We start from the raw sequence: 24,528 nt of genomic DNA, 5'->3' as shown, positions 1-24,528 counted from the left end.
AATTCGCCGCCCCATTCAGCCTGACTCTGTCTGCCTTTCGACCTGCTCAGCAACAAGCTATTCCGGTGGCTGCCGCAAGTCTGAGCCAGCCGGTGCTCACTTGCGCTTGGCACACATCCCCGCATTGCCTGCTTCCTTTGCTTTGCTTTCTGCCATATCCCTCCAACTCATGCTGCCCAACTCATCGTCAGTGGACGATCGAGTGGGCTGCCGATATTGCCTCGTGAGTACATTGTCCAAGAATACAGCTGATTCAGAAACAATCGGGACACTGGCCACCTCGCTGGTGATCCAGGCCAGTGGTATCTGGTCGGGTCATCAGACATGGTCTCGGCTGTAGACTTGCCCCGAGTTCTGGCCATGTTCCGCGAGGCATCGAGATTGCCATGCGGGGGTGCGATGCATTCACTCGATGTGGGAGTGGTGTCTTTCGCTTGCGGAGAGCCATCTGAGCGAGAAAGCGTCCTTGATTCAGATCCAGAAACACATCACTGAATGGCCACAGCCAGCACGCGATGTGTTGAGCGGTAGCATTCATCAATGCTCAAAATCCGGGGTGTCCTATTTTCAATGGATTGGCTGTATGTCTTGTCGTCAATCAAGCACATATCGGCGACGAAGGCATCGCGCCCCACCTGGCAAGAGGCCAGAGCCGTGATTGCAGGTTGGACAGAGCTGATCGGCAGCCAGTTTGTCGACGTCGCTGGCGGCCTCTCAGTCGTGCTTCGTATCGCCGGGCTGCCAAAATGATCTCTCCCCTCCATCGTCGTCAGTTTCGCTGTGCAGCCATGGCCAAATCCAGCCCGAGCAAGACAGTCGTCTCACGGCCTGGACAGCATGCTGCCAAGGTGAGATCTGCATACGCCCGGCCGCTGTTGTGGATTGAAGGTATTCGCTTCATCGGCGGAGATGGGAGCCTTGGCGGAGATATGCAGCGTCGCTCATCTTGGCTGGAAATTCAGGGTCGTCCAGAGACCGCCAAACCGCCCCACAGTCCGTCGAAGCCTGGTGCCATCGCCAAAACCATCAACAAACTCGAAAGGGTCCAGAACAGGTCCATCGAGAAGGCGTATGCGTACAGCTCCTCGCACGATTTTGGGACCAATGTGAGGGCGCTGAAGCAGCAATTCGAAAGCCGGACGAGCGAAAAGGTACAGTCGACCGCTGCCTGGGTTAGTTGTGCTGCGACCCACGGCTCTGGAACCCATCGCTCCGGAACAGGCGACATTCTGGGCTGACTATGGCTCCGATGGCATCTCAGGTTGTCTCTCCGACTCTGGGAAAGGCCGCTGGCGCTTCCCTCAAACGGCCAGCGTCGCCCGTGCGAGCCCACAAGATCCCCAAACCAGCCATCCGAGCACCTTCTCCAGCACGATCTACAGCAGTAAGCGAGCTCGCTGGCTCGACGCCCGACAATACCCGCACTCGTGTTTGGTGATGCCGTAGCCGATCCATGACTAAATATCTGCCTCGACAGGTTGCTGCATCCCAAACGGCCGCGCTCCCGACGACTCCGTCCAAATCAACTGCATCCCAAACCACTGATTCGGGATGCTCGCCTGGCGTCGACAAGCAGATACAGCCGCCCGAGGTCGCCAAGGACAACAGGAAGGTGAGGCAGAGAGATCGTTATTAGCTGCGCAGTGCAGCACATAGATGTGACGCTGGAATATCCGCTCTGGAACAGAGTAGATCCGCGCGATGATGACTGTTGCTGAGGGCTTGGCTCTATTGCAGTCCAGAAAGCACGCCAAACTTCTCGCCAAACAAGACAACCAGCCATCGTCGACCTTTCTCGAGTGGATTATATCGAAGGTCATCGGATAAACTCCGGCCTCTTCCATCGGAGACGATGCGCAATAATACACAACGTCTGTCGCTGCCTTCATTATTCGCTCCATCTGATCTGGTGGCATTCGGTCGCGCCATGGATTCTCGAACCCACTCCTCAGACAAATCACCCAGTTTTTCTCTCGCTTTCATTCATCGGATACACTTCTTGGATGTATTCCCAGATCCACCCTGCCACTCGCACTCTCGATTTGTTTCTTCTGGAGATGTGAGATGGATTGAAACACACACGCCAGACCCCTATGGCGATCAATCAACAACGAGTGCATGTTCGGTGGTCCTACTGTTGATATCTCAGTCGGTTGATCGACTTGCTCTTGATCATGATCGTGCTGTCCATCGAGCCCATCAGCGACGCGACGTTCTTCTCCAGCTCTGCACGATCTTCGCTCGTTTCTACGTGCTTCTCGAGCAGATCGACAATATGCTCTGGTGCAAGGCGCTCCTGCAACCGTTCAATCGCCGCGTTGATCTTCTGCACCTTGGTCGGCCGTCGCGACAATATGTGGGGGCTCTCACCGTCAAGAGCGGCCGCAACACTCGTGGAAAGCGCCTGTCTTGAGCGTAGGTTCTCTTTGCTCATGAGCTTACTGCCCGCCAGCGACCGGATCCTTTCACCGAGCCCGATCGAGGTCAGGGACCCCATCGACGACTTTGCGGACTTGGCGGCGGTGCTCCCTGTTTCGCCCTTGGGAGTCTGGGTTCCTGAATCGTTCGCGGTATGTTGGCTTGGGCTGCGTTCAGGAGTCCAGTCAATGACCATGCTCTCGAAAGGCTGACTCTGGATCTCCTGCATCCTGTTGGGATATTTGTGCTTCAAGCGCTCGGAGCCAAGGAAAAATCGCTCCCACATAGCCTTTCGATCGCCGTCCATGACGAAGCATGGCCCTGTCTTGTCTTCCAGATAGGTGTTCACCTTACGAGTTTGTTTGACAGACATACGCAGTCGGCGAGTAACCCGGTTCGAGTGCGCTCGCTGCTCCAGACGAAACATGGACTCGGTCATGGAAGAGTACAGCTCCAATTGCTGGTCGGAATCGCCTCGCGCGGGTGGGGACTGGAGCTTCCACGCGGCGACATATTCGCCGTTGCCCAAGATGGTAGCGGCTTGGTCGAACTTGTCGATCTGCTTGACGGCAAGCACGATCGATCGACCGGACTTTTTGGTGCTAACGACTTTGAGGTAGCGCTGGCGGACTCTGCGCGCGCGAACCAGTCTATGAAGCACACACAAGTCGAGCAGGGAAGAGCATCAAGGTGCTGTACCCAGCCCAGCGGCACGAAAATCCTAGAGCTATAGATGACGCCGCCAAGCAACCACCCTGCTTTCGTCCAGCCGTGCGTGCATACCTCTGCATGTGTACCACGCAGTCTCGAAAGAACAGAAACCTGCGTCGCGCCAGTACAAACTTGATCCATCTTGAATGTGCATTGAAGCAGTGAGGACGTTGCCAATGAGTACATCGATCAAACCTGGCGTTCCAGCATGGATATCTCAAGCACAAGTAGAGCATGGGCTGTACCTCTGGAGTTTGCACATCAATATCTCGATTCGAGCGATGCATGTCATCGCAATATTGATCCATGGCGGTATAGCGACCTTGTTTTCCACGACGACGGATATGCTTTGGGCTTCGCTCAGGAAGCCCACGAGCGAACCTCCAAAGCCGCTGACTTGCATGTGCGAGCGAGCCAGCAAGTTTGCCGAGGATATCGGGCGTGACATGTTGATGCCACCGAGATTGGCCGCCGATGTTGCTCGTGACTTGGGATTCATACCCGTCTCGCCAAGGGTGTCCCGGAATCCTCGGAACACAGACGACACGCTGCAGTCAAAGAGCAGGTTGTGCGTCGAAAGCGATACGTCGGCGGCAGGGCTGAGATCGAGGTCATCGAGACTTTGGCTCATTTCCAGACTCATGGACGACACCGAGTGCGTGTCCTCGATAGTAATGAGTGGCGCAGAGAGATCGGGATTGAACTCTGGTTCGGCCGTGGCTTCATCCTGATAATCGGGTTGGTCCGAGGAAGCCGAGTGCATTCGGTGTTTGCGGTGCTTGCTCCTTCGTCGCCTCTTCTTGGGACGCTGCTTCTTGCGCTTGGAGGCAGTCGTGCTCTTTGGAGAGCCTGCTTCGTCGTCAGTGTCGTGCTTGGATCCGTTATAATCACCGCCATCGCCGTCATCACCGCTCCCATCATCGTTTTGTGTGTCCTCAGAGGACGTATCTTCCAGGTCGGTCTGGGCGCCAAACACATCCGCCTCGGGCTGGAGTCGGCGTAGCTCATCAGTTTCCCGCTCCATCTCGGCTATTCGATCAGGGCTATCGCTGATATCAAACCGAGAGTCCAGGACAATGTCGTGGACGGCTATAAACGAGCGTGGGGTACGGCTGGAGGGTGGACGAGAGCCAGTGTATCGCGACGTTGGCCGTGACAATGGACGGACCCGTCGAATTCCGAGGTACTGGTCAGTTGGGTTATGGATGATGCTTTCGAGATTACGGAGCTCTTCCAGATCGTTTTCTTCATCCAGGTCGAGTGCCTCGAAGCTGGCGTTGAATTGTTCGGGCATCGAGCCCTCCCATCCGCAAGATTGGGCAAAGAGTGTCAAGCCGCAACGGCCAACGGGGCTCTGCGAGCGCAAATGTGGGTCCTCGGTTATCGAGACAGAGGCAACGCTCAGCGGTAGTCGATAGTTTGTCTCGGGAGAACCCGAAATCTGGACGATCTGGGAGGGGTAATAGATGCGTCAGCTATGGGTGTGCAGCAGCCGCATTCTTCAGAAGCGTGCGGCATACTCTGCAGATATTTTGACGTTACTTACCTCGATCGAAGCCGGAGCTGGAGCGATGGTTCCAGCGTTCGTTTTATGTGCCGATGGAATGATGAAGCTCGAGCTCAAGTCGTCGTCACGACCAGCGGACAACAGAGCAGGAGTAGGAACAGGAGCGGTGGGCATAGGAACGGTGGATACAGGCGGAGATGACCTCACAAGCAACTTCGAGTCGACATTGAGTTGGTGGTTGAGGAGCAGATTCGCGATCTTCTGAGGTGGTCGACTGGATGGTGCTGAGTAACAGCGACCTGACTCGCGGGCGGCTGAGGTACGGATCGGCTGATGGACGGCAACAAGCTTGCTTGGAGAGGTGCATTCGGGATTAGATACCCTCGCGCCCGCAGATTTTGGCTTCCTACGGTCGAAGCGGTATGCCGAATGACCTCGCTTTGGTGGCTGGGCAGTCTTGGGTCTTTGGAGTGTTGTTGCAGACTTGGCCGATGCTGTTGACTGAGGGACATCGGGACCGGCTTTGGCTGCAGCCTCATCTGGGTTCATGGACTCGCTCTGAGATTCAAGTTGAGCTTGCCCTGCCACCTCGACCTGGGTATCGGTCGGTGGTGTAACTGATGGAACCGTTGGTTGGTCGGATGAATCCAGTGTTGCTCGAGATGGTTCGGCCGCCATTGCTTGATCAGCGTCAACTGCTTGATCAACGGCCTCGGTCGGCTTTGCGACACGAGTGTCCTCTTGCTTGCGATTAGCTGAGGTGCTGGTCATATCGGAGCTTTGCTGCTTTGTTGGAGTGGTCTGGGATGAAGTAACAGACGCTGTCGACGCAGTGGCGTGATCGACGCCTGCAGTTTCCGCTGGCATCGTCGTCGATGAAGGAGATGCTAAGGGTTGCCCGACAACCACAGATTCTCGCAAATGAGCTGCCAGTCCAGGAGAAGCTGGAGGTATACGCACCAAAGGCTTTGAGGAGTCTGATGCATCTCGCACGAGCAAGAGCGCACTTTGGTCGCCATTACGATCCCCGTGAGCTCCGGCCACCTTTGGACCGACTTCGTCTGGAATGGCAAACTGACTTGTCCAGACCAGCGCCTTCAGGCTCTTTCCTCCAGTGGATTTTGCGAGATCGAATTGCTGGTTCATACTCACGACCGTGGAGTTGAGCTTCTGTCGCGGTCTCTCAAACAACCCCGGAAGCTTGTTTTGATGCCCGGTGCTGTTGGGACGGCCGTTTGTGCTTGTGCGTCGGCCGCTTGACACCAGTGGCATGAGCGCTCGGTATTCAAAGTTGGATTGCGTAAGAAGAGACACTAGCAACTTTGTTCCTGTCTCGCCAATAGGTGTTCTGAGGCCGGGGCCTGCCATGTTCTGGCCGACAAGCGGCGGGGGCGCTGTCTCCTCGGACTTTTGCAGGTACTTGACAGACGGACAGCGAACGATGGGGATGTGCAGACTACTTTTCGATGTAGTGTCGGTTGGCGAGTCGCTGCGATCGACCTCGGAGAACTGTGGCTCGAACAACCACGGTGTCGGGCTCGTGCAGATTTCGGTCTTTCCTGGCGAGGCCGGAGGCTGAACATGGCGATGGGAGCCGCTCACCACCAACCCGCCATCTGGTGTAGACTTCCAGCGAGTGTCGACTTTTGATTTGACTTTGAGCTTGGTATCTGTTGTGGTCGCATTGCGTTCTTGCAGCAAGCTGGCCCGCTTTCGAATGCCACCTTCGAGCTGAAAGCTAGAAGTGACACGGTGAGGCGGGGCAGAATGGGAGATGGCTCGCCTTACAGGCATGGGTTTGGGTGGGGCAGATTCCTCTGGGTGAAGCGACGCTGATTTGAACAAGGTTGAATGTGGTGCGGTCTTGCTGTGAGGCCAACAGTGCAGTCAATCGGATGGGATCAGGTCAGTGTCCGATGATAGATAGTGTTAGTGACGGACCCATGTGCATCCACCGGCGATACTGCAGGCTCCGGCCAGTGTGAGGCGACTTGCGCATAGGTCACTTGCCATAGCCATAGATTCGGTACAAACCCGGGTGCTGATTCGTCTCGGAGAGCGGCCAGTGACTCACCTTGACCGGGAGGTCAGAGCAGAATGGCTTTCCTGCTTTCTGCGTCGGTGGCTTACTGCGGCGGAATCAGCATCGGCGGCCGGAGCCGTATCGCCGACGACCCTTTCGTTCATCAGAGACCTGAACAGCTCGGGCCGCCCGTGGACGCTCTTTGCTCCCTTGGATGATTTCGCTCTCGCACGGTGCTCCTTCAAGCTATCCAATGACTGTGCCGGCTTGTCACTGATATGCACACTGGCGGAAGGGGGGCGTTTGCTCTTGAATCGATCCCGCATTGGCCTTGCATGGGCTTGGGAACCGTCCGCACTTGTAGTGGAGTGACTATCATGGGACTGACGGTCAACAGCCCCGGTGGTCTCAACAAGCTTGACGAAATGGAGGTCCTCGGGAAAGAACGAAATTGCGCCGTCGGAGCGGGCAACGCGCGGCTTGTAAAAATATACGTCAGGGCCGTCGGGCGGCTCGATAGGGATGAAGGTGGATTCTCTTTGGGCTGGTGGGCGAACGGGGCTTGTGGCCCCGGTTCCGGAGAAGATGGATGCTGGGACAGCATCGATGTCGGATATTTGGGATGAATATCGGCGCTTGGAGACTTCGACTTCCTCGTTGAGCTCGTTCAGGGACTGGATGAGGGCCTGGAAGGAGCGCCGAGCCGGTCGGATAATGGCCGAGTCCACCTTGGGGAAGTTGGAATGAATGAGGCGCGGGAGGGTTTCGGACGCAGAGTGCTTGAGCTTTTGACCAGCAGGCTTGCTCGATTCGGTTGGGCGATGCTCGATATCTTCTGAATGCCCGTGCTTCAGGGCGGGTTGTTGAGGAGCATCGCGCTGCAAGCCAGCGCCATCGAGCTGCGGACTCGATCCAAAGCCGTCGAGGATGCTGCTGGGCTGCCTGGAGATGCGACTGATGTGTCTGGAGAACGGCGAGGGCTGGCGCTGCACTGTTGAGATCTCATCGTTGGAGGTCGAGAGCTGGGAGAGGAAGATACCCGCCATCGCCGCTGAGCCTCAGGGGGCGCTTGTGTTGTGGGAATGCAGGATGGAATCGGATCGCCCAGGGAAGATTGCTGCCTCGGCTGCTGGTGCGAGATGGGTGGTGGATAGGCCCTCTTGTCTGTTGGATCTGGTGCGATATGGGCAGGGTGGATCGGGACTGGGTGCACTCGGACCAGACGAGGAGGTCCGTCGAGGGCACGAGAGTGCTGCGGCTGGCTTCGGTCATTGGCGCTGGAGGACTGACGCAGCCAGGACTATGGAGTGACGTCGATTGCCGAGAGACCTCATCGAGCGACGACGCCGCTGGCAAGGACAGATGGCGGCGCTGGCAAGGACATGCCACGACCGCAAGCGTCTCGAGGCATCGAGCCCGATGCCCAAGATCAGCGAAAAGTACGCGTGGGAAAGGGAATGTCAAGTGGGATGCACAGGGCAACGTGACGCCCGAGCCAGAGAGCTGGGCGCGTTGGGTGGCGCGGAGGCGATGCAGTGCAAGTGCGCTTTTGTGCTGTGGGGCTGTGCTGTGCAAATGCGCTGCAGTGCCATGTGGTGAGTCCCGCTGCATAGAATGGCATGGCATAGAATGGCATTGCATAGAATGGCATGGCATAGAATGGCATTGCATAGAATGGCATGACATGGCATCGTCCACCATAGAATGGCATGGCATGGCATCGTCCACCATAGAATGGCATGGCATCGAATGGCATGCCGTTGCGCCCGACTCTGTTTGCAGCGCACACTCCCAACACACTTCCGCGCTCTCGTCGACGGTCCCACGCGCTCGGCCAGCCAATCAGGCGCGTGAAACACGTCCTGTGCGCGTGGCAACACGTTGCCATGTGTGCCGCGCGTCCGCAATTGGCCCCCTCCTGTGTCGCCCGCCCCTTTCGTCCCTTCGCCCCTCGCCGCTCGCCGTCGCCTTCCTTCCATCTTTCTCCCACCCGATTCCTTCTGCCCCTCGGCCCATAGAACTCCCCCCCCTCCTTTGCTCCCTGTCTCCGATAGAGCCCTGCTCCAACATGGTCAACCCCATTCGCTTCCTCCTTGCTGCTGCCGTCGCCCCCATTGCCTCGGTCCTGGCCCAGTGCAACGCCACCTTGCCCTCCAACTCCCTGACCATCCAGGACTTTTCCTCCGACTCTGGCTCCAACACCGTCGGCGAGCTCTTCCAGCAGAATGGCATCACCCCCGGCGGCCAGTTCACCGTTGCTAACAACCAGCTCACTGTCGTTGCCAACCCCACCAACATCTCCAACTGGTACATGGAGTTCACTTGGCACTGCCTGACCACCCACCCCATCGCCCCCAACACCACCGTCTCGACCATGGACGAGAACAACCCGCACTACAGCCAGCTCCAGGGCTACAGCCACATCAAGCTCGACATCAACGGCCCCGTCGGCCAGTCCGTCGACTTTTACATCGAGTTTGCCAACTCGACCGAGGCCTGCAGCAACGTCGAGCTCCTGCCCCACGCCCAGATCAACAGCGCCCCTTACGTGACCTTCAACGGCCAGTTCCAGACTGTCTGGATTCCCGTCAAGGACTTCCCTGCCTTCAACGCCGTCACCGGTGGTATCCACGTCTTTGCCGTCTGGTTCCAGCCCGGCTCTGGCACCTTTAGCTTCAGAAACGTCCAGCTGATTGACTGCGACGGCCTGCCCACCATCTCGACCAGTGCTGCTGCCCCTGCCTCGACTGTGGCTGCCAACGCCTCGTCCACCCAGGCCAGCTCGACCGCCGCCAGCTCGACCACCACTCTCCCCACAACGACCAAGACTGGTGATGCTGCTGCTCGCGGCACCGGTATTCTGGCCTTTGCTGCTGCCGTCTTCGCTGCCATGCTTCTCTAAGCCCATCGATGCTGTGTCGTCCAGGGCTTGGCTGCTGCCGTGCTGTTGTGTTGCTGGATCCTCTGGTCTACCGACATGGCCCTGCCAAGACGCCCAAGCTTGACTTTGACCCACCAGCAATCCCCACCTTGCGTATCCCCCTTTTTTCCCTGGTCTGATCTTATTTCAAATGAATAGCCAAATGATATTTCCGGCAGTCGCTGATCGTTCTTTCGATGATGCTGAGATGCTGCGGCCTTTCAATTTAGGACCGGACTGGGCATCCCTCAGTCGCTTGTGCGCCACTATTTTGGATGGAGGCGATGGATATCAGCAAGTGACGGCGATGGCCCAGCCAGAGCAACTCCGGTTCGGGTTCGTGGCTTACCTCGTTGGCCAAACTGCCTTCCTCACGGCTCGACGGCAAATTGTAGGGTGAAACTGGCTTTTGCTCTTGGAGAGCCTTGGCGAGCTTGCCACCACCGCCCTGCAGTCCTTTCGCTTGCTCGCTCTGAGTGCAGCCAAGGCAGAGAGTTGAGGTTCCATGGGCAGAGAATCATCCAAGTGCACAGAGATACATCTCCGAGCAACCGCCTGCTGTTGGGAATTCGTCAGTGAGGGAATGCGGGCGGGTGCTGGCGGGCGGACGGCAGAGCGGCCTTTTGTCCATACACTTTACACATGGCAAATGGGACACACTCCCTATCCCATATGTCAGCGTAGTATGCGATGGCATGCGTCTAGCTATGCCATAAAAAGCAAATCAAATCACTTTGGCAGCCTCCGAGTGAACACCGCCGGTCGCTCTCCGGTCTCCACAATCGACTTGCCCACTGTCATCATGTTGCGCGCCGCATTGACGTCGCTATTCCACACCGTCTGGCGAATGGTCATGGCCAGCGCGCGATAGCATTGGGGAACAATATATTCGATGAATGGTCAAAAACACGGGTGTCCCGGTTTTTATTGGATACACTGTAAAGTTTGCGGTCGCCCCTCTGATTCGCATCCGCGGCTTTCTCCTCATCTGGTCCGCGCGAGACCCTTGCGCATCCAACGCCGATCATCAACATCCAACGCCAACCATCGACATCCAAAAGCCACCATCCTCACTGCACTCGCCATGGAGACCGAACCGTCCACCACCGAGCTCCTCGCCGATACCCATCACCAGCTCGGCGTCGAGGAGCTCCTCCATGACAACCCTCTCAGCCCAAACCAATCCCAACCGCGCCAGCACAGTCGACCATCGCAAGAAGCCGCCCTCGACGGCGGCGAGCCCCGCATCGCCCATATGCGGATTGACTCTGAGGAAATGGTCAACCTCGACGTTGGGAAGGCTCCTGTTCCTGTGGACCATGCCAGTCCGGTCGTCGACCCGGTCGAGCCTGCAGCCGAACCAGCCCCGGAGCTGCCTCCAAAGACGTTGCTCGGCTCGCTCGCCAATATCGCCTCCTTGGCCGATATTGGCTCCTTGGCCGATATCGCCTCTCTGGTTACCACGGCCCCGCCCGTCGCCAGCACATCATCCGCCGTCTTTGGCGGTGTTGCTGATGGGCCTGCCCCCGATGCACAGCTGCTCGCTCAGGAACCCGGCCGCCGTCCAGAAGTCGAGCAGGGCAGCGCCAGCACAGAGTTCACCCAACCTCCTGCTGCCTATCCTCCATTCCCTCCCCCTCCTGGGCCGCCGGCTGCTCTCAGCATCCAGCCAGCGATCCAGCCAGCGATCCCAACGGTCCTGACGCCGAGCAGCTCGGCCACGCCGCACTCAACCCATGTGCCCACTCCCTCTTCCAACACCACAGGCACGTCCTCACCAGGCCTGTCGATCGTCTCGCTCGAGAATGCAACCACCAGCGGCCAGCGCAAACCCCCGGTCGTCTTCGATCCGCTGGCGTCGTCGACAAACTCTCCCCGAATCACCAAGCCCGTCACAAGCCCGCTCCTGCAGCCCTTCACCAACTCGACACTGCGATCCATCGCCGATCCGAGATACAATATCCTGCCGACGCGCTACTTTATCGATCCCAATATCTTCTACGACATCCCCGCGATCGACCCCATTTCCGATGCCATCGCAAAGAACATGACTCCTGTCGAGGCCACCCGGATACAGCGACGCTGCCTCAAAGCCTCGGACGTCATCAATGAGCCAAACCCCTTTGCAGCCTTGATTCGGGCCAACAGCTGGCGAGCCGTGGCCCAGCTGGCGCGCCAGCGACTCGTCCAGACCCACCCCTTGCATGTGGACGACGTCATGGCGCTCTGGTTCGCACGGCTGGTCGCTCTCACGAAGCTGAGCCTCTTTGAACTGGCCTCGGCCGAGCTCGACAAGCTCGGCGACCTCAACTCGCCCAGTCTTCAGTTCGAAAAGTACCCCGAGTTCTTCCCCGGACGCCTGGGGCCGATGGTGCACTTTGACATCCTGGTTCTCCAGGCTCGGCTCTCTGCCCTCAAGGGCAACCACTCCGAGGCCCTGGCCAAGTACTACCAGCTCATTTGTCGCCTGCGTAGGCAGAGTGTGCCCGAGTCGTCCGAGGCTCCCTCCGGCCAGGATCCGTCGGCCGCGCGGGTTGTTGCGCTCGCGCGGGAAGGTCGTCTGCACTTGCTCATTACAAACTCACTGCTCGCCCTCAAGGACTATACGCTCGCTGTCGCCAACCTCAAGTCCATCCTCTCTGTCCACAACACGGCCGAGCTCAAATCGGCTCTGGGACGCATCTATCTGCTCTACGGCAACGTCCCGCTTGCGCGTGCCACCTTTGAGCAAGTCGATCAGGATATTGCTGCCGTTGCCAGCGACACCGGTGCCACACAGGAGCCGGGCTCGGTGGACCTTGCCGCCGTCCGGTTGATGAACTGGGGACTCTGCCAGATGGCGCAGAGCCAGATCCAAGACGCCATCGCGACCTTCACGAGCCTGATCACCCTCGATCCTACCAACGCCACCGCCGTCAACAACCTGGCCATCTGCCAGCTCTACGGCGGCAACGTCGGACAGGCCGTCTCGTTCCTGGAGAGTTGCGCCGTTGCCATGCCGCAAAAGGCAGGCATCTGCGAGCCCCTTGTCTTCAATCTGGCGACTCTGTATGATCTGATGGATCTGAGTCTGGACCGAAAAAAGAAGCTTCTGGCTCAAGTGGTGGCCAAGCATGGCGGCGACAACTTCAAGATTGACCAAATCAAGCTGTAGCCGACGGTCGGTGGCGAATGCGCTGTGCGATATCCGCCGATGTTGGCGATGATGATAATGAAGATCGATAGCTGGCCTTTGGATGGGCAAGTGCGAAGGAGGGAAGGGAGAATTGGGCTACCGACCCCCTTCGATACACCAATGCCGCCAGTAGATCGAATATATGAACATCATGAAACCGTCGTCGCGTTCGTATATCAGCTGCAGATGGTGTCTCGTTTGCCCTTTCTTCGGATCAAAATAGGGGTCACCCATCCTACCGAGAAAGAAATGACCGCTCATGTGCTGCAATTCAGATCCGCAGCATAGCCGGCGCCCGGCGGCCGTGCTTCCCATCGTCTCAGGTCCGAGAATCTAATCTGTGATGCTCTAGATCAAGGGGGGACATGGAGCTGATGCGAACTCAATGCATATTCCCTCCCTGTCCTGCTCCCAAGGCGCTCTTCATCCACATGATGAAGGGGCATGTGTATATTCAGGATCCCCGAGAAGAAGAAAAAAAAAGAAACAAAAGTGGGAAAGGGGACCCTTTGCTTCAAAACGAGGCACCATGCTTTCATTTGACAAACATAACTCGATCCCTGGAATCCGAGCAAAGCCAGCGATCAAGCACAGGCCGCTAAAAGGAGGCTCAATGTCCAGAGCCGGGCTCCGGCTGATCTCCTCTTCATCCTCTCAAAGGAGGATGGCGAGTGAGTGAGTGAGTGAGTGAGTGAGTGAGTGAGTGAGTGAGTGAGTGAGTGAGTGAGTGAGTGAGCGCACACACCGAGCCTCAAGCTTTGATGATGCAAGAAAGCGGTGCCACATGGTTCCAGACATTGACGGAATCGGACTCCAGCGATGCATTCACCACGCCAACTCCGTTGAGGCAGGTGGCGTTGGGGCTGTGGAGCCACAAGATGGCTACAATGTAAAAGTGCAGATTTCCCAGAGTCGGCGCGGAATATCCGGGACCAAAGCGCGAGTGAAAACAGACAAAGGGTTAGCAGAGATATCCCTCCCACAAATGAAGGAGCAGCGATGGCTGAAATCACTGACGGAGGCAGCAGACGGCTATCGCGCGCAGTATTCCCAGAGCAGGGCCGTTTGCCTCCGCTGCTGTGGCCGTGATCACCTCACGCTCAGAGCACGAGCGATAAAGGTCATACTCACTCGAGTCGATCTTGGCTCCGACACAGGTCCCCTCGACAGCTACAATCTGAGTGAGCCACGGGATCGGCCGGGTCAAGTTAGCTGTGAGCCGAGTGTTGCTGAACAAGACTCCAACGGAATCGCCCTTGTGCAGCGCGGTTGATTTCCCGGTGCATCGGGGGCTACTCTGGTTTCGGGATGCGTGGCACTGATCTGGAGATTGGCCAAAGGAGAGAGCGTCGTCGAGGCGGAGAGTGGATCTAGAGGCACCGTTGGAGAGAAGTGCAGTTTTGTTGAACCAAAGGGGCTCGGTATGGTCTGAATGTGATATGGACAAATGGCTAGTGAGTCGCGCAGCCGGCGATCATGGCGATGGGAGCATCATTCTCGGAGCGGCATCGAGACAGCAGCGACGGAATAATGAATCGCTGCTCCCGGGTCAATCTAGAGCGGGCTTTTTCGACGGGCTCAACCCATAGCGGCGAACTTGTGTGGCCGTGGTCGAACGAGCGAGTGCACACTCACTTGATACCGTAAAGTTGACGCCGAAGCACGCATAGTCCTGAAACAGTATCCGTGAGTTGGAAACAGGGAGATGGATCGGCTGTGAGTGACGACGTCCATTCATACAGTGAAGCTACAAATCATCGCCATTTATGTACACTCCGCACAACTATGCCGAATGCAAGCACCGATATCGAATGCGACCGTCAAAGTTGCCATACCAGTGATGCAATCGAGACCGTTTGGGACCAGTTTCCGTTTGCGACGGTGAGATTCTGGCCGATTGTCGGCTGGGGCAAGCTGGTGGGGCTGGAAGTGAGAAACACCATGTGAGCAATCAAAGTGCTCAAGCAGTAGGGCTCGCATCGCTCTGCATATTCGGCGTCACTACCATCTCGCACTAACCTCGTTGCGTGGGACTGCGTCGAGTGAGGCGCTGCGGTGGGTTTAGGATGCGGAGGAGGAGGAGGAGGAGGGGGCGCAACGACCGTGACGTAAATGGTCGTCGTCGTGGTGACTGGCTTCCTCTCCGTGGCGGTGGTCTTGCTGGAGGTAGGCGTGCCGGAGATGGCATGCGAGCGGGAGGTAGGTGAGCCAGAGATGGCATGGGTGCCGGCGGCATTCTGGAACACGGAAGCGGACGAACGAATAGGGGTGCCAGAGAGCGAGGATGATGGCACTGGATGAACAGGTGTGGATGATGGCGCTGGATGAACAGACGTGGATGAGCGAATCACAGAGCCAGACGCAAAGGAAACTGTGTGGGTGCGTGAGGATCTGGTTGAATGCGACGTCATTGACTTTGGTGGTTTAGCCGTTGCTGTGGTTTCTGTCGGTGACGAAATGCCGCCAGGGCAGTCGCTCTGTGAGACACCCAAATCAAGGCCATGCCAGAGTTGCTGTCGCCATTGGCGCTCGTCACCCGCTGCGTATCGAGTCTCGATTGCCAAGCGGACACGAAACGAGAACCATACCCGGCAACTGGGTCGATCGACTCTTGGATACCCTCGCGAGCACCGAGATCTGCGCCGGAGTTGCAGACGACTGTCTTGGTGGCGCAGCCACCGTGGAGGCATCGGTGGACGGGTCGACACGCTTCTCTCGCTGGATCATGAGAACTTCTGGCAATTTGTCGCTGCAGTGAATGTCGCCCGGAACCGAGTCAGGGCTGGTCAAGACATAGTCCGAGATGACCGACACCGAGACGCCGGTGTCTTTCTGGTTGCAAAAGTACTGAGTTTCGGCATCAAGGAACCAAGCCAGGCCTAGCCCGATCGATCGGAATGGAATGGAAATGAACGGCGCATGTGCGTGAGTGGTAAGAAAACCTCGTCACAGGTTTCCACAGGCCAAGACCGGATGCCACCCAGTACGCTCTCCGCTGGCAGCCTTGCGACCTGGATCGCGGCCATGTAATGCCGGACGTTGCATTTCACACACACACCTCCAGCAACGAGCAGTGCAGAACCTACGGTTTGGCTTGTTTTTGAATTCCACAGCCGTGCAATATGGCGTCTGGGAACAGTCCGTCAGCAACACACAGGATGGATGAGCGCCTCGCTTCAACAATATCTGGCCGTCGTGCTGGTGACTCCCGCACAACGGGTGCAGCAGCAGCAGCAGCAGCAGTAGCAAAAAAAAAGAGAAAGCCATGCACTTACCACATAGATCACGGTTCCGGTCAAGACGACCAGTCCCCTAGGCCCTTTGACAAGAAAGTCATCGCCTCTAATGGGTGAGAAATGAAGTGATGGCGTCGTGGACGGTCGTGAGCGTGCTGTTACCCCTCCCCTACGGCGTGTCGGAAATGCAAGCGAATGGACGAATACGGCCATATGGTGGCCAAGCCAAAACGACCATGTGCAAGAGAGCAGCTTACACGCTCGGACCAGAGCATTGATATGCAGAAGCAAGATTGGCTGTTGACCGGGGTATGTGTGTTTGGGACAGTTTCAGTCAGGACGGCACCCTGGGCGACTCCAAGGGCCGGCTTATCCACAGCAGACATGACCGAGGATAGCTCTGGTTCGCGACAACCCACCAATGGCCAGACATATCCAAAGACCTGCCACAGCAGGGACACGCAGCAACAACGGGAGCATGGTTGTTCCGAGGGGAGGGGAGATGTTGAATCGGCTCTGGGGTGAGGCAGTGAGGCAGTGAGCTGCAAGTGAGCTGCAAGTGAGCAGAACATCAAGGGATCGAGTCAGTTCCGTGGGAAACCCCTCTCAAAGCGGAGCTGGCGAATGGCGATGGTGAACCGACGTTGGTCCAGCCAGCACTGAGAGGGCAACAAAAGTTCAATAGCTTTGCACAGTTCATTCGGGGCGTATATCCGGGCGTCAAGGGGTCGCGCACGTTGTGGAGATCCCCACGCACCGGGACCAGCGATGAGCCCCGTCGATGCTGAACCCAGAACCAACCGCGCCTAGCACCCACCCGGGAAACCTGCCTCGCTGACAAGTGCGAAGGACACAGACACAACGATGTCCAGCCCGAGCCGCTGAGAGCAACGGACGAGCATCTGCATTGCAAGTGCCACGGCGCAAAGTCTACGTACCTTTACGATGCCGACGAAGCAGACAAGACGTGAAGAGAATGGGGGGGAGGGTGTGCCGGCCTCGCTCTAGTCTTTTAATCCATGGCGGGCACTGAGGATTTGGCGGCAAGGCGTCTCATGATTGCGCACACCTCCCAGCGAGCGCGCGGGTGCTGTACTGCCGGTACTCGGTCGAGTTTCCAAGCGGCACTGCGTGGGCCAAGTACTGTTGCATAGGCTGACGATCCGCGAGGCGGGCCATCTTTGAGTCAATCCAGAGGGAAACGGGGCGCCCTGGTTATTTGGTCGTTGGCCGAATATTTTGTTGCCTCGATACCGTCGCGCGCTGGCCATGACCGTTCACCAGTGTGTCCTAGAGCACCACTCACCGCTGGAACTTCGAGACCAGTGCAGCGTCAAGGCAAGGGCTATGCATCCAGCCCTCGGCGGTGGCGGTTTGCTCGGTACTTTGAGCAGCTCAAGCAGCATCGTCGCCACCCACATCGCATGGCTTAGCTTGACGCAAGTTCATCACATACCACGCTGACCTATGGGATCGTGAGGGTGTCCCGTTTGCCCATGCGTAAAGTGTGGTTGGCGCCAAAGCGAGGGTTTCCCCTGGCTGCGTAGACCCGATCTCAGGCTCGGCCAGGTCCATTTTCGCAACTGTGAAGGCGCAATCGCTCCTGGCGGCAGCTGAGAAGGCGCGAATGGTGGTCAGGACACTCTGAAAACCTCCCACCTCCAACTGGAGCTAGCATCAAGGCTCAGGAAGCGGCACCGTTTTATATTCTATCATAAGGTCAGCAACAGCAGTAAAGGGAAGGGAAAGGACATAGCCAGCCGAAGAAAGTGCAAAGACAGGAGCAAGCGAGGGAAACCATGCGTTGAGAAACAGTATTCATAGAAGTGGAATGCAATGAGGCTTTATACAAGTGTGCTTTTCAGGGCATGAAGAGGCTCGTCAGCAGCATGATGCACATAGCAATTTCCATGGTCGGTTCTGAGCGCCTATGGTCCCCCCCCCCGGTGTCAAGCGCAGGACGCGAAGAGACAATGGCGAGGGCGAATGGAGAGCAGAGTGATATAATCCAGAAGTTGGTCAGTATCAGAAACCAAGTGCGGGCGCAGTGGGTGCAAACACAGACAGTGACCAGTGCTTGTGGGACTGATGAGCGTTCCGACATACCTTTCGCATGCAGCATAGTTGATGTACAGCTCGCTCATGACGTATGCGTCCAGATAGTAGTGGCCCGCGAGCAGATAGCCGCTGCCACACTTACGCACCACCAAGTTGCGCATGCCCGCCGACTTGTCTTTGATGACTGTGGATGGATAGGCATCAGCATCGGCATCGGCATCGGCATCAGCATCGGCATCGGCATCGGCATCGGCATCGGCATCAGCATCGGCATCGGCATCGGCATCGGCATCGGCATCAACACGCGTCCGGGAGCGTGAATAACAGCGACGTTGCTCGCACCCAAGCTGACCGCACTGGTGGGACTCAACCTACCGGTGATGAATATCGGGTCCTCCAGATCCTGGTGCGTCATGATGTATCGCGCGCCGTGGGCTCCGTTGACGGTGAACTTTTGCTGGATCGTGATGTTCCCTCGGAGAAACACACTTCCATTGAAGAAGGTCTGGATCAGCACGGACTGGACTGTACCGTTGTGTGTGGGCACCTGATGGCGAGTGGAACAGCGTTAACGGGACGCCGGTGACGGAGGCGTCCCTGGTCCACGCCAACCCGGCTGGCCAAGATACAGCCGCGAGGCCTCCCTCTCCACACGACCGAATGCAGCCGCGATTCAGCTCCTACCACGTATGTGAACCGCGATACTTTCTGTCGGTGGGTGTTGAGGATTTCATAGACAAAGTCGTGCCCCGACTTGAGCGACACTCTTTGTGCCTTGAGCTGGATGTCATCGTCGAGGTTGGAGAACAGCACGGTGGTGCCGCGGTGTCCGTTTTGGGTCATCAGAAGGCGATGCTCCTTCCAGCCAACAACAGCATCGATCGGCGTCATGTCCGAAGCGATGGGAACAGCGGGGACAGCGGGGACGGCAGGCACAGCGGATGGCGGGCCTTGGGTGAGAGGCCCTAGGGGCACCGAGCGGGTGCGCTGCAGTCGGGTTGAGGTGAGGAGCCGAGACGGGAGGGGCGGGGAGGCAGGCGGCAGGGCCGACTCGTCAATGTCGGGAAGGGTTATCGAGGCAAAGGACGGCGACAGAGGCGCTCGAGCACCAAGAGATCGTGACCGGGCCCGGCTGCCGACGGGGTTGAGACGATCCCGGATATTGCGAAGCGACTTGCGCAAGCCCAAGCCCAGGCCCTTGGCACCAGAGTTGGCTCCATCGGCCGGCTCTGGATCCGAGTTGGTGGCCGTAGCGTCCGAGGGCAGGGTCGGCAGCGGCAGCGGGGCAGCGGGACGTTCGTAGGTGGAGTAGACAGGGGCATCGACAATAGCCTCGTCGTAGGACGGCGGACACGGACTGTATCGGGGCAGCACCGGAGGCTGGCAGAAGTTGATGTGGTCGACATCGAGGCGGGTGATGAAGGTGTCGAGAGACTGGATGAACTCGCGGAAGGTGATGCTCTGACCAACAAACTGCATGGAGGATTGGCTGTTGTTGGAGGGGGCATACTCGCTGGGCCGCAGCGAGTATGTCGCCTGGACGACGGTCGACATTGCGGCGAGGGAAGGAGGGCAGCGATGGAGCGAGACGAACAGGTCCGATGGATGGGCAGAGCGCAAAGGAGGAGACGCAGGGTGGAGGAATGGCACGGACGACGGTTGCCGTCCCTGTCCCTCTGTCCCTCCCTCTGTCCCTCTGTCCTGCGCTGCCCTTGTCCTGGCCTCTGTCCTGCTGTGCTGCCGTCTTGTACACCTGCGTTTCACCGAGGCGGTGTGTTGGCGGCATCGACATTGGCAATCGACAGACACCGGCATCGGCATTGGCAATCGACAGAACACACCGGCATCGATATCAGCAATCGACACACACCGGCATCGATATCAGCAATCGACACACACCGGATCGGCATTCGCCCCCCCCGGTCTACTGCCGTCTATTGCACCTTCGGTCCAGCGTCTTTGTCTTGCGTCGTTCGGCCGTGCGTCCTGTCCGCGACGCTCTGCGGTGGTGCCGGGTCCAGCAGCGGCCTGGGCGGCCGAACGGGGCGCTGGGCAGCGCGGACGGAACAAGGACATGTACGCGTGCCCTGTGCGCAGCATCCCGTGGTATGACCCGCTGCGCGACATTTGCGCCGCCACGTGGCGGGCCGCACCACTGCCACAGGGCCGTGCGGCTGCGAACAACAGCCCAGGCACTGTTGATGGATGGGGAAGAAAAGCGCTGACGACAGAGGATCGCAAGCGCAGAGACGATGCGGGCAGGCAGGCAGGCGCATCGGGTTGGGTGGGATCGATGCCTGCAGCCGACGAGCATCGTTTGGGCGGAAATGTCGCTCGCCCGGCGGCGCTGCGTGACAAACAAGCGCCTGTCCTGCGATGTACTTGGCGTGCTCCGGCGGTGGGTGGTGTGTTGGATTGCTCTTGTGGTGCGGCCGGCGGTGCGGCTGGTGGGATGCATGTCGCTCGACGTGGGGATCGTTCAACAGCACGCCGGCCACCTCCGGCATGCGCATGCGGCCGGCTGTCGTGGAGTGTCTTTCCGTTCGTGCGGACACCACCGCAATCGCACAACCGCAGGACAATCGCAGTGGGACTGCTCGCCCGTGAAACCGCGCATGATACACCGGTACACATCAACATCCGGGCGGGCGGAAGCGAGCGACTGGGAGCGGCCCATTGCATTCCATTTTGCGGTGACAGTCATGCCAGAAAACGACGGGATAGTCCCTACGTTTCGCTGACATCAGAGGCCTGAAGCCTGCCGAACTTCCGTTAGCCCCGGTGGGCTGAGCGATGTGCGACTTTCTCCATCCTGGTTGGCAATCGCTTCGTTTCGTTGGTTTCGGGAGTATCGCCTTGAATACGCCCGGTCGATCTCATGCGGCGACGACCGACTGACATTGATGTCTTGATGTGGGGGTGTGGTGCATTCACTCGACCATATCAACACCGCTGTGACTGCTCGATGTCAGGACCTTCTCAAGTCCTTGGCCTTCCAGACACCGCGGGCACGCTATTTGGTCATGACGGGCAATGGGCGAGTGTGTATTCAGGACCAGAAAAAACAAACAAACCGACAGTCCTGGACAAAACAGGGTGTCCCGTTTCAAAAATGGCTACATAAACGTGGTCGCGGTGAGGGCCGAAGTTCTCTGGATCATGAACAGGTCTGTGAGCATCATCAGGGCAATCATCATCTCGGCGGTCGGGTAACTTCCGCGGTGGCAGGTGTCGACGTCGACCATCATCTCGCACGTGTTCTGGCCAAACGGCAGCTTGAAGGCACCAATGATCGTGGCCGTGCCGACCTGGCGGAGCATCATGTATCGATTTCGGCTGACCTTGTACTCGGCGACTGGTCATAGCGACAGACCCGGGGCGATCGAGAGTGGGCGCATTTAGAACCAGTCCAGTTGGCTTATCCACAGCAAAGTGATCGAAGGAGTGACAGCACAGACAAGGGGGAGAGATGGGGGGAGCGATGCGATATGCGGTGTATGCGTGCAGCGGAAGCGGCATGGGCAACAGAGGCAACAGAGGCAACAGAGGCAACATTTGTTTGGCGCGGGAGTCGTGCACGGGCGGTTGCTTACTGGTGATGAAAAATGGCTCCAGACTATCGACGTGGCTCAACATATACCGGGCACCCTTGAGCTCTGGAGACGATATGCGCTTCTGGATCGTAATGGTGCCCTTCTCGATCCAGCAATCTCGGACCAGCGAGCTGATGATGACCTTTCCAAGATAGGTGGTGCTCTCGGGCGTGATCTGCATGGACAACCAACAGAAAGAAATGAGAATCAGCAGCTGTCTGGCATTCTCAGTGGCGTGCGACCGCCAGTGCGTTGTATTTGGGCTTGCAGCGAGGACTTGCGCCGGAAAGGTCATTGTCCATCGCAGGCTCACCTTGTATTCCAGCTGAGCCAGCTTGGCTTTCTTGTTGTCGACCAACTCGTAGAGACCGACCTCGCGCCCCTGCTGCACTCGACAGATCACGTTGCCATCCGCATCAAAGACGTGGCGTATATGGTGTTTCTTGGAAAGGATCAGCCGGCTGGGCTTGAGGGTGGTGATGGCGGTTGTCAGGGACATGTAGCTGTTCTCGGCCTCGGACATGGCTGGAGACGAGCGCTGGCGGCGGATCATGGGCGAGACCGTGCCACGGAAGAGCAGATGCAGATCGTCCGAGATTCGATGCCGCAGCGTGCGGGCTTGTGTCAATGCAATGGCCGAGCTGCCGGCGGCAGGCCTGGAGGAACCCTCGGGCGATTCTGGCCGCGCCAGAGCTGTGAGGTTGGGGCGGGAGGCCTGGCTTCGGAGCGACGACGACAGGAGCGATGGTTCGGACTGGCTGGCCAGTCGAGACTCGCTACCGATGGACAGGAGGCTCGAGAGGCTCAGGGCAGAGATTTTGGACCGGATCGATCTCAGCGTCCGGGCAGTTGGCGACGCCGAGACCACTGACGGCGGGATGTCGGGCCGGGTGTTGGGTGTTGGGATGGCCATGGCGGTGGCGGCAGCGACGGCGAGGGAGCTCCCCGGCTGGCCGGAGCTCGGGGTTGTCTCGGAGGAGCTTGGAGCCGAGTCGATCGTCGGATCCCAGGTGATTTTGGGCAGGCTCTCGGCGGTTGGAGGTTCGGGTGGCAGGAAGCCGTATACGGGAGCCGACTGGATGGCTTGGTCATAGTCGGGCGGCAGCGGGCTATAGGGCGGGAGTGCTGGGAAGTGGCAGTAAAGGCGGGCATTGGGGTCGCTTCGCAGGACAACATCGATGGACGAGATAAAGTCCTGGAACGAGGCGGACGGGGCTCTCTGGTCGCTGGAGCCGACGACTCCGAGCCAGTGGCTGTGGAAATGGTCCATGGAGGGCGATGGAGAAGCGGATGCGGACGATAGAGACGAGGATGGTTTCGATGGACGAGGCGAGTCGGAGCGGTGGTGCTTGCAGACGGCTGGCGGAGACTGGCCCCGACGGAGGCGAGAAGCAGGGTATATCGACAGGGCAGACGGGGCGGACAGGGAGAAGACAAACCCGAAGGACGGCGACGGCGGATGCGAATAAATCCAGGACCGGGCGGGGTGCGGTTGCAGAAGTGCCTGGGCGGATTGGCCGTTGTGGAACAGGCGGTGGCCGCGGGTTGGGATATGCTGCTGTGGGCTATGGTAACTCGGTTGTGATAACTCGGCTGTGATAGCTCGGTTGTGATAACTCGGTTGCGATAACTCGGTTGCGACAACTTTGAATGCTGTAATGACCATCGGCGCTGTTGCCTCATTAACGACAACGACTTCATCAACGACAGCCCCAGTTGCAACAATCCCCGAAGCGACCCGCCGCTGTCGTTTTTGTGAGCTGAGCCGCCAGAGCCCCGTGTTGTGCGGCCCATGAGGCCACTGTGTCTGTGACGCGCATCAATTGCGCGACATGCATTGAACCGCGTCACGGCACAGCCGCGCCACCAGAGCAGTCCCGAGCCAGAACACGCACAGAAATGCTCTGTCCGCCAGTGTGTCGCCGAATCGGGGACGGGCTCCGCGCACAAGCACTCCACTATCAACTCTTCAGGCCACTCGCGGCTGCTCATCTCGAATATGAATACACGCTGTAGACCAAAGGTGCAGCAAAAGTTGGAATGAATCCGCGGTCGGTTGACGGACGGTGTCAACAACCAGGATCGTCTCTGGCGCAGTTGCTTCAAGCTGCGTAGTTCCCACTTCCAAGAGCGGGTCAGGGACAAGAAGCTGTTCAACTACGAGATCAGCACCGATGGCATTGGATGCACCATCGGCCTCGTCAAGTTTGTGCGTCGAACCGATCGCACCGAGGCCTCCGAGCCTCCTCCGACTGCCGAGCAGCGCATCCAGGCCCACATCGGCAACCCAGACCCCGATCGCACCACTTGGATTGGCATCGATCCTGGAGTCGGCTCCATCTTCACGGCGGTCATCCAAGCACCGGGCCACCAAGACGAGGTGGTCTCATTCTCCAATGGTCACTACCAGCAAATGTGTGGCCATACGTCCAACACCAAGTGGCACAACACCATGAAGTATCGACTCAGCATCGAGACCTGGATGTCGACCACTCCCTCGCCCAAGGTGTCGTCCTCGGAGGCTTTCAAGGTCCATCTCACCCATGTCCTGCGACCGGAGCTGCGAGTGCAGCTCGACTTCCACCTTGGCAAGAAGGCCCGTCACCATCGATTCACAGGCCACAAGAGGCGCCAAGTGGCCGTCGACAGGATGTGCAAGGCCGTCCTGAAGCACGTCCCGATACGGACCGATGTGGTGATCGCCTTTGGCAATGCGTCATGGCGACAAGGCAAGGGCTATGCATCCAGCCCTCGGAGGCAGCGGTTTGCTCGGTACTTTGAGCAATTCGAGCACCACCGACGCCGTCCCACTCACCATCATGGAAGCGTCAAGGTGGCCTCGACGAACGAGTTCAACACCTCGCAAGTGTGCTCCAAGTGCCTGGAG

At 58.3% G+C, this 24,528-nt stretch overlaps 7 protein-coding genes across 7 annotated transcripts; 3 read left to right on the top strand and 4 right to left on the bottom strand.

Annotated features, from left to right (window-relative positions):
- The first annotated feature begins 640 nt into the window (after positions 1-640).
- Positions 641-2,001, top strand: BJ171DRAFT_203901 (uncharacterized protein). The gene is made up of 4 exons (XM_053106290.1): positions 641-1,151; positions 1,262-1,384; positions 1,478-1,612; positions 1,738-2,001. Exons 1-4 carry the CDS (start codon positions 747-749, stop codon positions 1,825-1,827), a joined length of 753 nt encoding a protein of 250 aa, XP_052963522.1. The 5' UTR covers positions 641-746; the 3' UTR covers positions 1,828-2,001.
- A 22-nt stretch (positions 2,002-2,023) lies between these two features.
- BJ171DRAFT_203882 (uncharacterized protein) lies at positions 2,024-5,987 on the bottom strand. The gene is made up of 4 exons (XM_053106289.1): positions 4,676-5,987; positions 3,375-4,579; positions 3,202-3,270; positions 2,024-3,068 (listed from the first exon to the last, which is right to left on the bottom strand). Exons 1-4 carry the CDS (start codon positions 5,906-5,908, stop codon positions 2,132-2,134), a joined length of 3,444 nt encoding a protein of 1,147 aa, XP_052963521.1. The 5' UTR covers positions 5,909-5,987; the 3' UTR covers positions 2,024-2,131.
- A 2,626-nt stretch (positions 5,988-8,613) lies between these two features.
- BJ171DRAFT_517868 (uncharacterized protein) lies at positions 8,614-9,722 on the top strand. The gene has a single exon (XM_053112186.1). The coding sequence runs from the start codon at positions 8,728-8,730 to the stop codon at positions 9,559-9,561; it is 834 nt and encodes a 277-aa protein (XP_052963520.1). The 5' UTR covers positions 8,614-8,727; the 3' UTR covers positions 9,562-9,722.
- An 839-nt stretch (positions 9,723-10,561) lies between these two features.
- On the top strand, positions 10,562-12,915 carry BJ171DRAFT_517865 (uncharacterized protein). The gene has a single exon (XM_053112185.1). The coding sequence runs from the start codon at positions 10,664-10,666 to the stop codon at positions 12,731-12,733; it is 2,070 nt and encodes a 689-aa protein (XP_052963519.1). The 5' UTR covers positions 10,562-10,663; the 3' UTR covers positions 12,734-12,915.
- A 508-nt stretch (positions 12,916-13,423) lies between these two features.
- BJ171DRAFT_570337 (uncharacterized protein) lies at positions 13,424-16,470 on the bottom strand (the record flags this gene model as incomplete). The annotated part of the gene is made up of 9 exons (XM_053113629.1): positions 13,424-13,636; positions 13,886-14,077; positions 14,390-14,468; positions 14,590-15,047; positions 15,343-15,586; positions 15,813-15,836; positions 16,030-16,066; positions 16,248-16,287; positions 16,410-16,470. The coding sequence occupies 9 exons, from the start codon at positions 16,468-16,470 to the stop codon at positions 13,506-13,508; spliced, it is 1,266 nt and encodes a 421-aa protein (XP_052963518.1). The 3' UTR covers positions 13,424-13,505.
- Positions 16,471-17,687: 1,217 nt separating this feature from the next.
- BJ171DRAFT_517864 (uncharacterized protein) lies at positions 17,688-19,674 on the bottom strand. Its single transcript, XM_053112184.1, has 4 exons — positions 18,733-19,674; positions 18,424-18,595; positions 18,097-18,232; positions 17,688-17,918 (listed from the first exon to the last, which is right to left on the bottom strand). Exons 1-4 carry the CDS (start codon positions 19,600-19,602, stop codon positions 17,852-17,854), a joined length of 1,245 nt encoding a protein of 414 aa, XP_052963517.1. The 5' UTR covers positions 19,603-19,674; the 3' UTR covers positions 17,688-17,851.
- Positions 19,675-21,086: 1,412 nt separating this feature from the next.
- Positions 21,087-23,349, bottom strand: BJ171DRAFT_517863 (uncharacterized protein). The gene is made up of 3 exons (XM_053112183.1): positions 21,955-23,349; positions 21,642-21,816; positions 21,087-21,403 (listed from the first exon to the last, which is right to left on the bottom strand). The coding sequence occupies exons 1-3, from the start codon at positions 23,305-23,307 to the stop codon at positions 21,165-21,167; spliced, it is 1,767 nt and encodes a 588-aa protein (XP_052963516.1). The 5' UTR covers positions 23,308-23,349; the 3' UTR covers positions 21,087-21,164.
- Between the last annotated feature and the right edge of the window lie 1,179 nt (positions 23,350-24,528).

Source organism: Polychytrium aggregatum (genome assembly GCF_025602895.1).
Source record: "Polychytrium aggregatum strain JEL109 chromosome Unknown BJ171scaffold_39, whole genome shotgun sequence".
Taxonomy (NCBI): domain Eukaryota; kingdom Fungi; phylum Chytridiomycota; class Chytridiomycetes; order Polychytriales; genus Polychytrium; species Polychytrium aggregatum.
This window is presented reverse-complemented; position numbering and strand designations above follow the sequence as displayed.